Source organism: Borostomias antarcticus (assembly GCF_949987555.1).
Source record: "Borostomias antarcticus genome assembly, chromosome: 6".
Taxonomy (NCBI): Eukaryota; Metazoa; Chordata; class Actinopteri; order Stomiiformes; family Stomiidae; genus Borostomias; species Borostomias antarcticus.
In genome coordinates, this window is record NC_140239.1 from 24,909,187 (window position 1) to 24,923,349 (window position 14,163).

Here is a 14,163-nt window from a genome sequence, read left to right on the forward strand (position 1 = left end):
AGACAAGTAAAGTTTGTTTTTGAAAAATAGGCAGGCCGCAAAGTCTGACTCGCCAAAGAAAAATTTATGGGAGAGATTAAAGTTATCGCTCCCCTTTAGCTGGCCGCCACTATTACCTGAGGTAAAATAACCAACACTCTATAAAATCGCCAACCTGTAACAGATCACACACCACTGGCCTGGAAATGGCAGCATTAAGGAGAAGAATTGAGCTCATCCCATAAAAGAATGATTTACAAATTGCTGCCTTTATCATTCAAATTTCAGGCTTTGTTTTTTTATGACCCAGATGTTTATATGCTGAAATTGAGTGCTCGTTTTATACCCCCATAACGCAGTATAGATAATGACCTGTATTCTGTTTATGGGTGCAGTTAAAATATATTTAATTCTCTCACAGAAAAACACCAAGCGATTTCCTTTCATTAAAATTCTTCTCGCAAACCTTGGAGAGGGACTCCTCGACCTATTTAATTTGACAAATTTACTCACTAAATAGGTAATACATATGCATGGACAGAAAAACCCACAATCACAATATCGTGACTCATTAATACTGCACTTAGTAGCTTTGCTCTCCTCTTCGCTCCCATTAGGAATGAATGGGGCTGGCAGAGGCATCCATATTCATGACTGTTGAGCGAGACTCTATAGACGCTCTGGTCCACGCGAGATGAAGCTTCAACCTGCGGCAGGTGAAGAGGAGCAACTCAGCTCCTCTCCAGCACCACCACGACTTCCAGCTCCGTCTCTGACCCTCAACTCCACCTGCTCTCGTAATCCTCTCCGGGGGCAGAGTCACAAACAAACATACAAACGAACGCACGCACGCATGCACACACACACACGCGCACACACACGCACCCACACAAACACACACACTAGCTTTTTTCACTTTGTTCTAGCCTAGGTTTAGACCAATCTCTCACCCACTTTCTTCAAGAGAGTTATTCATGCTGTTATTCCCTCTCGATTAGACTACCGTAATTCTTTGTACGTGGGTCTAGAACAGTCATCTCTTCATTGTCTGCTGCTAGTACAGAGTGCAGCCTCTGGCTTCCTGTCCGCTTCAAAATTGATTGACTTTTTTGCTTGTTTAGCCTTGTTAAGGCCTTAAAAGGGCTGGCGCCACCCAATCTACTCTAGCAGAGCTCAATCTAGCAGAACTCCAGTTAGACTAAGGGCAATAAAGTCGACCAACCAGTTGCAACTGGATGTTCCGAGATCCAGGCTCAGAAACAGAGGCGAACAAGAAGTTTACCTATCCACATAAGAACTGCCGGGACCCTAGGAATTTTTCATTGTTGTTAAAGACCCACCTCTTCTCGTTGGCATGAGCTAGACCCCTCAACATCATTTTAAATAGTTTTGGAATTGTGTGTATTATTACTATTATTTATTATTACTGTTATTATTATTATTATTATTACTACTATTACTATAATAATAATAATAATAATAATGATGATTGTTGTTGTTATTATCATGTTGATTGTTATTTATTTTATATCTGTTTTGGTATTCCTGTTCAGCACTTTGGTCAACCATGGTTGTTTTAAATGTGCTACACAAATAAAGTTTGACTTGACTTGACTTGACTTGACACACACACACACACACACAATCTATCAAGGGTCACCAATGATAAAACTTCATTTTACTCTTAGCCGTGTCCATTTGAGTCCCAGGAGTCAGAGGTCAAGGAAGTGACTTGTCAGATACAGCGTGACCTGGTCAGACGTGGCCCGCATGTCTCTGTCCTGTTTGCCGGACCGTGGCCACACTGCGGCCTTTCCTCCCCCTGGTCCCAACGCAGCACACTGTACTTCCTGTAGCGCTCGCCTGGCTTTGTTCCCCAGGATGTGTCCCCGCCTCTGGGCTGTTCGGCCAAACAGTCCCCCCGCCGCCCCCCGCACCTCCAGCACACAGGCGCGGGCGACGCCTCCTCCACCCCCCCGGTCGCTGATCCCCCGTAGCGCCGGGGCTCGGCGCTCTCGTTTTCTGTCTCTCACTCCCCCTCTCTCTCTCTCTCTCTCAGCCTTATCTCTTCATGTCTTCCACTCTCGCCCGTCCGCCCACTGAAGTTTCATTTCACGGATTAGCATTCCGTAGCTCTCACAGTCTGACATGTTTCAATTGCATGCTAGCTTTCTCTCCGACACTGCATTGGGAGCCGGGTGTGCGTGCGTGGGCGTGTGTGTGTGTGTGTGTGCGCGCGTGTGTGTGTGTGTGTGTCCTGTCACCTCATTTACCTGCTGTAATACGGCTCACTCTCCCGACGTGTGTGATTTCCGTGCTGAATGACTATCTCAACCAGCACATCCTCTCTCCTCTGTGGCACACGACAGACAATGCACCTGTAGCTAGGGGACCTTCCTCAGATCGAACGGAATTACAGACTTCACAATAAGCCTCCACGGCTGAGTCTTTTGTCTAATACCAGACTGCTATTTAGGCCATTTTGCTGAGCCCGTCTCCGCGCGGTGTAGAGTTGTGAGACCTGAGTAAATCCGAGCTTAGGAGAGAAGAACCCGGCGCTTATCTGCCCTGAGAGGTGCTCCGGGCCGCCTCCGCCATCCTCTGTCGGTAGGACGCTCGCTAATTGCAGGCGGCCTGGATGACTGGTATTCAAATCGCCCGTGAGGTAATCCTCAAACTGCGGGTGTGTGTTGTGAACCCTGGCCCTGCTCCGGCATTGTAGCTCTGGCAGACCTGGAGGAGTGAAGCCATGTGGAAGAACGGGGGGGGGAGTGGCGGGCAGGCGGCGCTCTGCGACAGGAGAGGGGGCTCTTACGTTCCACCCCGCCCACCCCCGGCCGTCCCCTAGCAACTACAGGCAGGATGAGACCCGTCCGACGTCGGCTTGTTGAGGTGGCGGATTTCAGTGGGCTGACGGGGGCCGGGGGGAGGGGGGGTGGAGGGGGGTCGTCTGCTCGCGACTGCCCTTTTCAGAGCCTGCTAGCGCCAGCACCGCTCACAGCTGTCGCATGATTGATGCCCGCTCCCCGACCTGTCAACAGCTCCCGTCTTTGCCCTGCTTCTGGAAAAATGCTCCCAGGCCTTCACATATATCTCATTATCTTACAGGTTTGCATAATAATGGAGAGCAAATATTGTAGGATCGACATTTTAAAAGTGTTTTTGTCTTCCTCTGTGCAACCTTCTATCAGCTTACGTCTTTTCAGAACGTCTGCCTTCTATTCAGCATGGATCCTGCTTCTTCTTCTTCTCTTCTTCTTCTTCTTCTTTTTCTTCTGGAATCTCAACATGTCCGTGTTACATCTTTATCTCCTTTTCTTCCCAATCTGGGGCTCAGAGGCGCCCCTAGTCCCTCCTGCCACTGGGCTCTGTCTCACTGTTTGTCTGAGGCCTAAGATATGGGAGGTTTACATACCCCCCATTTCAATATCTGACAATCAAACTATTTGCTCGGGCTATGTAAATTCAGTTTCAATTACTATTCAATTTAAGTCCAATTCAGACCCCACAGTGAAAAATTCAATGACCACCGCCAATAACTTAATTCAAATACGATTGAGAAAATGTAGTCTCTTCTCGATTATAATATCAGTAGTCAAGAGTAAATCACAAATCCATGTTTAGAATGAAATCCATATTATGAATGTACATAACCCGTGATTATGAAAACACAAACTAAGTCAGTGAAGTAACTTGGGCACTTTGTTTCCACCAAAGGGATTCTTTGCACTAAAACCCCCACACTGCATCGAAGGTAACAAGGAGGAGATAACTTTCTCATCCTCGTGGCAAGTGTGTTTTGTCCTTGGTCGACGTAACAGGCAATTGTGTAGCTGTAAAGCCGGTGTGTTCATCTCCAGACAGTAAAACCACCTCAGGGCCGAGGGGGAGAGAGAGAGTAATGGATCCGTCTCATGGAATGATCCTGGTGGTTCTGTGGTGAATGCGGCACTTTTGTTTGCTGGCGGTAGCAGATTTCGGGGGGGTGGGGGTTGGGGGGGGGGGGGGCACCGCCGCCGGGCAACAGTCAGGTCAGATTGCTGACGACGTGTTCCGTCCTTGTTTGGGGTTGCCCGCGAATGAAGATTGGACGGACGAATCTGGGCCTAAGTTCATCCCGGAGAGCGGGAGACGCTAGGCTAACGTGCTAATGATAAATCTGGCCTGTCAGACAGTAACTCCATTTGTCCCGATCCCTTATTAGCAAAGTCCTTGCCTGCATCAGGCTCCAGAGCTGTTTCTTTAGGTTAAGCCTAATTTCATTGCCCCAGTCTCTCTCTCTCTCTCTCTCTCTTTTACTCTCTCTCTTTTACTCTCTCTCTCTCTCTCTCTCTCTCATCCAGGTGGGATCTGAGTAAAACACCCTGGGGTGTTCTTGAATCAACCTGTTTGGGAACAGATTTGGGAGCAAATGAGCCCCACCCTTCACAACGGATCCCCTGGCCTGTGTAAACAAGTCATCAATGCCTGTCGCATAATTGCAACATTGGCCAGGAGAAATGGAGACAGGTGGAGACCGCGGGTGCTGCCTGAACCGCCTCTGACAATAATTGCGATCTTTTAGACAGGAAATGGCAAATTGCTCCTCTGATCATTAGCTGCGTACCAGCTAAATCGGGGGAGAAAACACACTCGCACACGCTCACACACACATGCTCATTGCTCTCTTGCACACACGCTCACACACACAGAAGCCCATGAGCGTAATTATAAAGACATGTTAGGAGGCAGGGCCCTGGTCTGTGTCTGGAGTGGATGAAGAACAGCCCCAGGATTTTCAGAAGGCTCCTCCTGATTGGACACAAGTCGTGTGGGTGGAGGTCTGGTCTGGTGCCAGTGTGTGTGTGTGTGTGTGTGTGTGTGTGTGTGTGTGTGTGTGTGTGTGTGTGTGTGTGTGTGTGTGTGTGTGTGTGTGTGTGTGTGTGTGTGTGTGTGTGTGTGTGTGTGTGTGTGTGTGTATGGGTGTATAAGTGCACAGTTATGGCCCCGTCCTGAGTATATCAAGCAACGCAACAGCGCGACACTACTCACTTGTGCAGGCCACAGATGGCGGGTCAGAGAGCGCCCGGTAGTATCCGTCTTCGCAGTCACAGCGCCAAGAGCCCTCTCTGTCGTTGAAGCTGTGGGCGGGGCATCGCGAGCACTGCAGGTCCTGAGAAGAGGACTTGTAGAATCCACGGCCGCACGCTATGGTGGAGACAGGGGGGAGGGGGGCGGGGAGCGAGGAGAGAAAATAAGACGAGGTTTGGTTTACACTTGAATTCCTATTAAAGAAGAGGGCATGATGGGACATACCTCCACTACACTTGTGTTCATGTCTCGGAGCAGCTGGCGTGCGGATCAACCTACCCCTCGGGCTTCATCAGCGGGCTTTACAAACCCACTTAAAACCACATCACAGACCGTGTCAAAACGAGGCTTATTAACTTCGAGGGGAAAAACGGTGCTATTTTGGGACTTGTCGCGTCCTAAGGTTGGTGAACAGGGGGAGGCTTTTGTTTAGAAAAGCCCGGTATCTTAGAGGGGATAACACACATTGCTAAACAGTGAGATAAAAGAGAGCACAGACCGGGTTGCAGAAACCTAAATGGGTAATTTCAGCATTTCACCTTCAAGACTGCGGAGGCGTGCACCTGGTAATACCAGGGGAAAAGACACAAAAGGGAATATTATTCTCCATTAGTAAGTTGTTGTGTATGTTGGCTGTTCGACACATCTGAGTGACAATTCAATAATTAGACACTAATCACATTTGTTCACATTTGGGCACTATAATCATGACGGATCACTGCTTCAAACAAAATTGGTTCGGTTAAAAAGGTTCTGCCATAATAGTCAAAATGAAGTGTTTTTTCCAGTGTTATTCACTTTTCAGCATTACTGAATAGGGAAATATCTATTTTGGGTTTGGCTTTGTACGCCTCAACACTACAAGTCAGCTAATCCACAGTGACCTGCTGTTTGTGGAAATCCAAGCTAAGCCTATAGTGAAAAAACTACAATCTAGGCCACATTATTCCTTATCCAATCTGCAAGGAATCAATACTTCTGAAAATAGCTCTGCATACAAACTATCAAATTATACTAGAAATGCATTTTTCATGAGCCATTGGGGGAAATGGGCACCGGTCTTCATAGTGAAGAACCCTGTCTCAGATCCTGGTTACACTATTTTTTTCAGGGGTTCAGAAACCTTTGCCTGGACTTGGGTGACAGGTCTAGAATAGAGAGGATAAAGAAATACAGGCTTCCTCATTTCAACACCTTCCTCAGCCAATGAGGTGGCCGAGGGACATGGTATCCCCATTTCAGCGACATGAAAGCCCTGCCACTCTGTATTTATCTCACTGCTCTGGCCTCGTGAAACAAGACCTTTTTTTTCAGAGAGGGGAAAATACAAGATTTTATCTCTAATATTTCTTTACCTGTGAGAGCAAGTAATTGAAAACAGGATTTCTAAGACTGTGAGAGGTGCTTTGTGATGGCCGGGGGTCGTTTGTTGCCTAGCTACACGCGTTCTGCTCACTAATCATATCTTGGCCATTCTAATTAGATTGATTTGTCAGAGCATTAGACTTTCCGTTGACTCTACCAACACAACAAACTGTATCTTGTCCTGTTCCCTGATAGCATTATGTAAATATTCCCATATGGAGGTCTGCCTGGCTGATCACAAAGAGAGGCCCCCTCCGGCAGGTTAAAGATTGGCCAGACATGCCCTGTGAGGGGTTGATTTCCCCCACCATGCATGTCTGTTTAAACACTCTGATAAGCCAGCATGTCTGTTTGCCTTTGGGTTTGGGCGAGATGCTCCACTGAGTGGCCAGCGTGTGTAGAGGGGGAGGCCGGCAGGGCCCTGGGCTCTCTGCCACGGCTCCTACCACTCTGCCGGTTCACAGGCTCGGCAGCGCCGGCGGGCAACAGCTTAGCTCCAGCACCGTCGCCCGGGCGCAGGGAAATAGCTTTCAAATGTCAACACTGCTCTTAGTTATAGTTTCCATGCAAACATCGTTTATTTTCCCCCGTTTTTCCTCGATCGCCCGGTGTTTATCAACGTGTCTGACCGGCTTCGGCATTCCGGAAATGTTTACAGAGGCAACAACGCGGCAAATTAGGCCCAAAAAAAAAGCAAGCGGTGTGACATGACTGGCTAACCATTATTTTGAAACCCCTCCAGCCCCCCTCTGCGCCCTGAGTGACATGTACAAACAGCGCCGTCCCGGCTCTGCATTCCAGCCCCGGCAGCGCAGACACTGTCGGCCTCGTCCCTCGGGCCGGTACCAGATGCCAAACGCACACTCGCCCGGCGCTACGCCGAAGCCTCACGAGTCAAAGATGAGCGATGCTGAGTAATGCCTCATTCTCTCTTTTTTATTATTTTTTTAGGGCAACTCAGCTTTTTAATGGGACAGGACAGTTTAGTGAGTCCAGAAACGTGGGAGAGAGAGAGGGGAGGACATGCGGCACAGGACCCGGGCCGGGAATCGAACCCGGGTCCGCCGCGCGAAGGACTAGCCTTCATATGGGGCGTGCCTTATCCGGTGAGCTACCGGGGCGCCCCTCATTCTCTCTTTTTAACCCGCCGCGATACTCTCTTGATGAGACAAATACAATGCAAAATGATAATTAGACTCACATCAATCTCTGAGGTGACTGCCGGCCAGCCCTTCTCTTTCACGACTGACAAAGCGTCCGAGCATGACACCGTCGTATGTTAAAACGTTGTACGCGTCTCCCGTCTTGTCTTTAGCCTACCCTACGCTGACGGCTGACTAACTTCAAATTAAATTAGGGGGAGGGAAGTACAGAGCGGCTACCAGAAAAGGCCTGGTTTTGTGACATCAAGTGGTCCCACTGGCACCCAAAGAAAGGCAGACTTAATGGGCTGCGCATGTTGACACAGCCGCGCTCAAAACACTGAGCGGCAGACGCAACGACGGCGAAATTAGTCCGTCCTCGGAGAGCGAGGCTGAGGTTAAACAGAGAAGAAGGAGAAAAACACAAGGCTGACATTCCACCCGGCTCCTCGGCGTGCAACAGAGCCGGCATCTGTAATTTCCCTTCCAGCGGTCAAGCACTCCCATTCAATGATGGAGGGTGGGGGGGGTGGGGGAGGGGGTGGGGAGGGATGACAGGCTGCAGTCAGCACTTTTCTACACAGCGCCGATAGAGCAGGGAAGACCTAAAGTACGAGAGCCAGTCCAGGACTGGGGTTCGTCTCAATCACAATCCGCGCTGGGAGACAGCGGATAAAACGAGGTGTTATCGCGCGCGCGCACATGCACGACAATAAAAACACGGAAATCCACTGGGGTTTTTTCCTCTGAAAGACACTGGTTTATTTATTTTTTTCCCCTCAAAGCCCGGCATTCTTGAATTGCATCCAGCCGCTCTCAGTGTTTGCTGATTGAATGACTACCTAGATGGAGGACGCAGAGACGAGCGCCGAACGGAAAGGGATGGATGAGCTTCTCAACCCGGGGTGACATTTTGTAACAGCCTGATATATCCCTTCCCGTGGCCGTGCCATAATAATAATTTCTAATGTCTCGTTGTGACGCCACAATGCTTGCACTGTTTTTCGTCGGGTGAACCTTGCGCCTTGATCAACAGATCACATTTCCGAGGGAGCCTTGGAGCTAGTATTACCATTACTGCTTAGCAACGGGTTTCCCTTTCTTTATGTGGTCAGTGACAGTGAAAAAACAAGCCCCTCCCCTCCCGTTAACTCTTAATAATCAGGCTACTTATCCCCTTATCAGCTACTGAGGACAGCGAAGGCTGCGGGGTTTGGAGCGGGCAAGGGGTAGTATTCAGCTCCTCACACGTTTAATAGTACTATGGGTTTGGTACAAAGGGATTGGGGCGGTCGTGGGGGAACGTTCGGGGGGGGGGGGCTGTAGTGTCAAATAGGAGGCGAGTACTGTGTTCAGGCCCCCTGACCCGCGGTGAGATGGACTAGCGCGGGCCCTCCGTGATGAGCCCCGTCAGGGCCGGACCCCCCGGCCACCCCCACTGCCCGGCCTGATTATGTGTTAAATCCGCCCGTGTGCGGGGATGGATGTGGAAGGAATGCAGCCGGGGCGGCGAGCGGAGACCCAGAGAGAGCGAGCGAGGGAGAGCGGCGAGGAGATAGCACCCCATTAGAGTGATAAAGGAGGCGGAGGATGGGAGAGCAGGCGACAGGACCAACGTGCGGGCCCAGTCCCTGATGAATGCCAGGTGGAGCGGGTCAAACGCGATAAAGGAAACTGTTTATTTTCTTATTTCAAAAAAAAATGCCACCGCCTTTGTTAAGCAGCAGTCGCCGCCGCCGCCGTCCGTCCACGACCGGGAAACGTCTTTGTAAATATCCCGTACAAAACACTGGCCTGCTGAGATTGGTCGATTGCTGTAGGTGTGTTTGTATTAGGACAATTCCTGTTTACTTCCTCCTTCCTGGTTCTGAACTCATTGCTCAGTTGTCTGGTAACGGAGCATAAATAATAAATCCACCCTCCTCTTCACCCCGAAACTTGCTGTTTAATCGTTTCCTTTACACTGAAATCCAGTGTTAATTTCTCCATAAACATTCTTTGCGAGTTGTTCAGAAACGCCTTCTCCTTCACAGCTCACGGGACCGTGAAATGTTATTTACAAAATCTGGCTTTGCGTCCATGTTTTTGTTTTTTATTCTCAGGGCATACAAGTATAACCCTGACAATGTGTTATGACTGGAGAAAGATATCAATGGCTCCCGTGATGAATATAACTCATTATTTAATATTGCCTAAAGGAAGCATGTGTTGCTTTGATTAGATGTGACTTTGCCTCAATAAACAGTGGGCCCACAACGTGTGGACATTTATCAAGCTCTAGTTTGATGTGTGCAGGACAGCTACAGCATCTCTTCTACACACCGAAGAAGCCCCATGGTATTTCCTTCACCAATGTTCTCCCAGGAAGTAGATTCTGTGAGCAATTCCCCGGCATCCGCAGGCCCGACACAAAGAGCGACAGGTGTCCCTGGACTGTCCCACCTCTCGAGGAAAAAATCATTCTTGCCGTAGCCCGCTACGCTTTCTTAAACCTGCTTCTTTTCTACATCGAGAAAGAGAACGTGAGATGAACAGCTGGGCTTTTGCCCTCAGACATGTTAATCTCCCACCTCAGAGAGGCGCGGCGCCTCCCCGGCTCCTGGAAACAGTGGCAGAACACACAAAGGAGAAGAGAGAACTGAGGGCGCCGCTGGAAGCCTCTTCACAGGAGATGGAGATAGAGTTTCAGTGTCTAACCCTTCCCAAACAAGCTCATTTTAGACACCTCCGCCTCCCGCGGGCACCGGACAGGGATTCTACGGGGAGGTTACGGCGAGAGAGAGAGAGTGAGAGTGAGAAAAAGAAGAGAAAACTTTGAGAGTCTTAACAATGACAGATTAAAATGGTTTAAAACGTCAAGCTATCATATTGTCCCAAAGCCTCCCATAGCTCCGCGCCTGGCTGCAATGGCGCCGCCTGACTAGGGCTGCGCTCCCAACGTACAGACAACTGTTCCATTCATCTGGGGTACCTGTGCTTAGGGGAAGATAAGTAGCTTTCCATGAGAAACAAAAGGAAGATTAGCATCCCCTTTACGCTGTGTTGGAGGGCACAGTGCTTTGCCCTCTAAGCAGCCAAAACCCCGGGGAAGTGTCTGAGCAGATGTTACGAGTAGAGATCAAAGCCAGCGCCTGATTAACTTATATGAACGTTTATGAAGTTACACGACATAACTAACCTAAGTTCTATCTGTGGCTGGATATAATATAAAACTACAGTATGTCTATTTCTGCGTCGATAGCAAATTACATTACACATCATTAAGCTGTGGAGCCAAGTATGTGCTTTTTCAAATCCCATAGTTAAACGTAACTGATTCAACTCACAGCAGGCAAAATAATCATGATATTGCAATTACTGTTGAATACATTATTTTTTGACATTAACATTTATGTTGGCTCAGGTTAGTAATCCATCCTGCCAAGGAAGTATCTTTAGCCTTGCTCCTCATTATTCAAATGTCAAATCTGAAGCCAAAAAGACCAGTGTTAGAGACTATAGTCTGGACGGGAACTTATTCTGGTCATTTTAATGTGGGTTGCATAAAGGGGAACTTAAACATATGAACTAATCCGCTAAATAACATCCCCAGGAGTGAAACCTATGCATATGGACTTGGGAGTATTGAGCAGGATGGTGCCAACATCAGTCAGAACTAAATGTTGCTCGGTTTGTAACCTTTGCTATCTGTTATTGCTGCATTGTACCCTGCTCTGATTCTACGGTTCTACAGTCAAACAAATAAAGAACAATAAACCTCACCACCTGTTTCCTCCCCTAGCTATCATTCTGATTCTCTGCAGGGATTTACAGGTGGAAAATGACGGGCGTTTTAAGATTACATTCATTATATTAAAGGAATTATGGTTCTCAGTCTTTCTGAACAGAAACTGAACCTCGGGGGTTTGGAGCTTTCCAAATAAAATCTCCCAAATAAAATGTCCCTGTCTAATCGTCTTTTGTTTAGTTCATTTAATTCTGACGGCAGAGAGAGAGAGAGAGAGAGAAAGAGGGAGAGAGAGAGTGAGTGAGTGAGAGAGAGAGAGAGAGGGGGGGGGGATTCAAAGGTCAGTAAGGCAGCTACCTTAAATGGAGTATGTGGTCAGCTCGGTGAGGACCTCTGTTGAAAGACATCTGATGAGAGAAGAGACTGCTGTTCTAGTGATAAAGGACGAAGGTCCAAAGGTCTGTCCAGCCCCAATGCTCCCTGCGGCCGTAACGAATCAGCACTGAAGATGTCCCTGGTCAGCAACTTAAGCATTATCTCCAAATTGTGCCAATGCTCACCGATCCCCCCAACCCCGCTCCGCTCCGGTCCTCATGGGCCCTCTGCCGTGACAGAGAGGAGGAGGACTGAAAACAGAGACGATGTCAAACCGGTCGCCTGGGAGCCCTCACTGTCGTCCTGCCCGCATGGCCTGCAGTGACACGCGAAAGGCGTGTTTGCCCTCAGACGCCCGCGCATTCTCGCACGGATCTGGCCAGAGGTCAAAGACTGTCGATGGACAACCTTCCCCCAAATCTCCCTGCCCTAGTCACTGATACAGTTTAGACTGATGCTATTCACACATTTATGGATGATAATGTCTCATTATGATTAGACACATCTTCTGCATCTGAATAAGGGCTACGCTCCTCGACTTTGCTTATGTGAGCAAATCGCATGCATTATAATTTGGAGTAGGGGGCAAAAGGCAGTGTGAGTTGAGAACATTGAGTCTTTGATTCTGCAAAGAATTTGTTTAGATCTTGGCTTGGTAATAACCTGGCCCAGAAACATACTCAATGCTCACCTCACATTCTGTCTCCTCCCATGCACTCTTTCTCTTTTTAATCCTTGGTTAACATAAAAAGAGTTTCTTCTGCTTCTCATTAGTAGACTTGAGCGTAGCTCCTTCCTCGGAGAATGTAAAAGAGCACAGCATGGTTTAAATTGTGATTTGGAGAGCTATAATAAACAGGGTATTCATTGTAATTTTGGATCCAACGTCTCTCCGTTTTAAATATACACTGCCACTTCCGAATGAGAAATAAAAGAATGAAAATAAAAATGTTTCCTTGGATACAAAGGCTCGGCGCTCACACCGCTGCCAGGCGGACATTCTGCGGGATCCTGCTGCCATGTCAACACGTCAAATTGAATACAAATGCCTTCTTTTCCCAAACAATAAAGGGGTCGTTGGCCAGCTCATTTTCTTTGCCTTCAAGTTTGGTCAATATTAGTTTCAAAGTCATTGAAAATGAGAATTGTGCGTATGCATTGATTCACTTAAACCCAATCATAATGCAAAGACTAGCAAAAGCACTGTTCATGATTCATGTTTGCTCCCACTGTTCTTTATAGGTATAATCTAGTGGAAGTGGATCAAATGAGGGTCTAAAATTAACAGCAAAGTATACAAAGTCTCCCTGAAGAAGACAACACTTTGCCAGTGCCTGTTTATTGGTAAGAGGTTTTTCTTTCACCTCTCTTTATAAGCTGCTGGAACTAACTCATGTATATGAGTATCATCAAGAGGCAGAGCATAATCCACTTAACGGTTGTGGAGGCACACAACTAGTCCACAAGACACTATTAGAGGAAACAATTTTACCCATCGCTGACTCAAATGGAGCAGAACTGTAGATACCCTCCCGTCTATTAAGTGCTGCTTAACGATGCAACTTCAAAGTGAAAAGAGACTCAGCGACATTCATCATCAGTAACTGTGTCAGGGTCTGACCTGTCAGGTCAAATTAGAGACTCGGGTTAAATTTCCTGAATAGACAGAAATGCTGGTAAACATTCTTCATTTTCATGTAAACAAAGCGATAGGGTTAGCTGTGTGAGAGGTGGCGTCGGCCCAAACAAGAGAAACCTTTGCTATTTTGTGTCAGATGGCGTTATTTCCAAGGTGACACCAAGGTCTCCGTTTGGCTATGCGTTAAGTCAGTGGATATTAACTTCATTTACACATGGCTGCAAACGGGGGCCGGCCTCACAATGGAGGCCTGCCTCTTGTGCTCGGTGACGTGAGCGCCCCGGCTGACAGGACACTGCCAAGAGGGATGACGGATGATCGCGGAGGTTGACCCTTGATCGCCAGAGGAGTCACCTCTCCGGCCCCCTGTCCCGACACAACAATAGCCCCCTCCCCGTGGGGTGGGGGGCCTCATCTCCACTTGCACTAACAGGCTCGGACGTCTCCATCGATCCCTGCCCCATACCTCCAGCGGTGGGCTTGGCTCTCTTTGGCTGTCTAAACCGTGGCGCTCACGTCTGTTTTGTAATTGCTCGCCGCCGACCGGTGGTGAGGGATGCGATCGGACAGGCGGACGCCGCGTCGGAGGACAATGTCTTGGCGTTTAGTGCCGCCGACGCTGTGGCATGTGATTGAAAGCGATACGTGACGGGGGCCCGGGGTCTTTGCGCCTCGCGGGGCGGCGAGGACGCCCCTGTTGTCGTTGTGCCGGCCCCCTCTGGGGGCTCAGAGACCCGGGGGCTCTGCACTTCAATCTCCCCCAAGAGGAAAATCGATAACTTATTACGTAACCTCACCCCCCCGTCCCCCCGCGCGTAGCCCGAGGAGGGAGAGCAGGAGCTTAAGATGTGTTTAGGAGCGCTCTA

General features: G+C 48.7%; 1 protein-coding gene across 6 annotated transcripts in view; it reads right to left on the reverse strand.

The window, feature by feature from the left end:
- Positions 1-14,163, reverse strand: part of epha7 (eph receptor A7) — a gene marked incomplete at its 3' end in the record, with an annotated part of 52,194 nt that overhangs the window by 33,463 nt on the left and 4,568 nt on the right. For all 6 annotated transcript variants that reach the window (XM_084439881.1, XM_084439880.1, XM_084439877.1 and 3 more), the window contains exon 2: positions 5,011-5,166. In XM_084439881.1, coding sequence (XP_084296007.1) covers positions 5,011-5,166 — 156 coding nt within the window. The remainder of the gene's footprint in view (positions 1-5,010; positions 5,167-14,163) is intronic.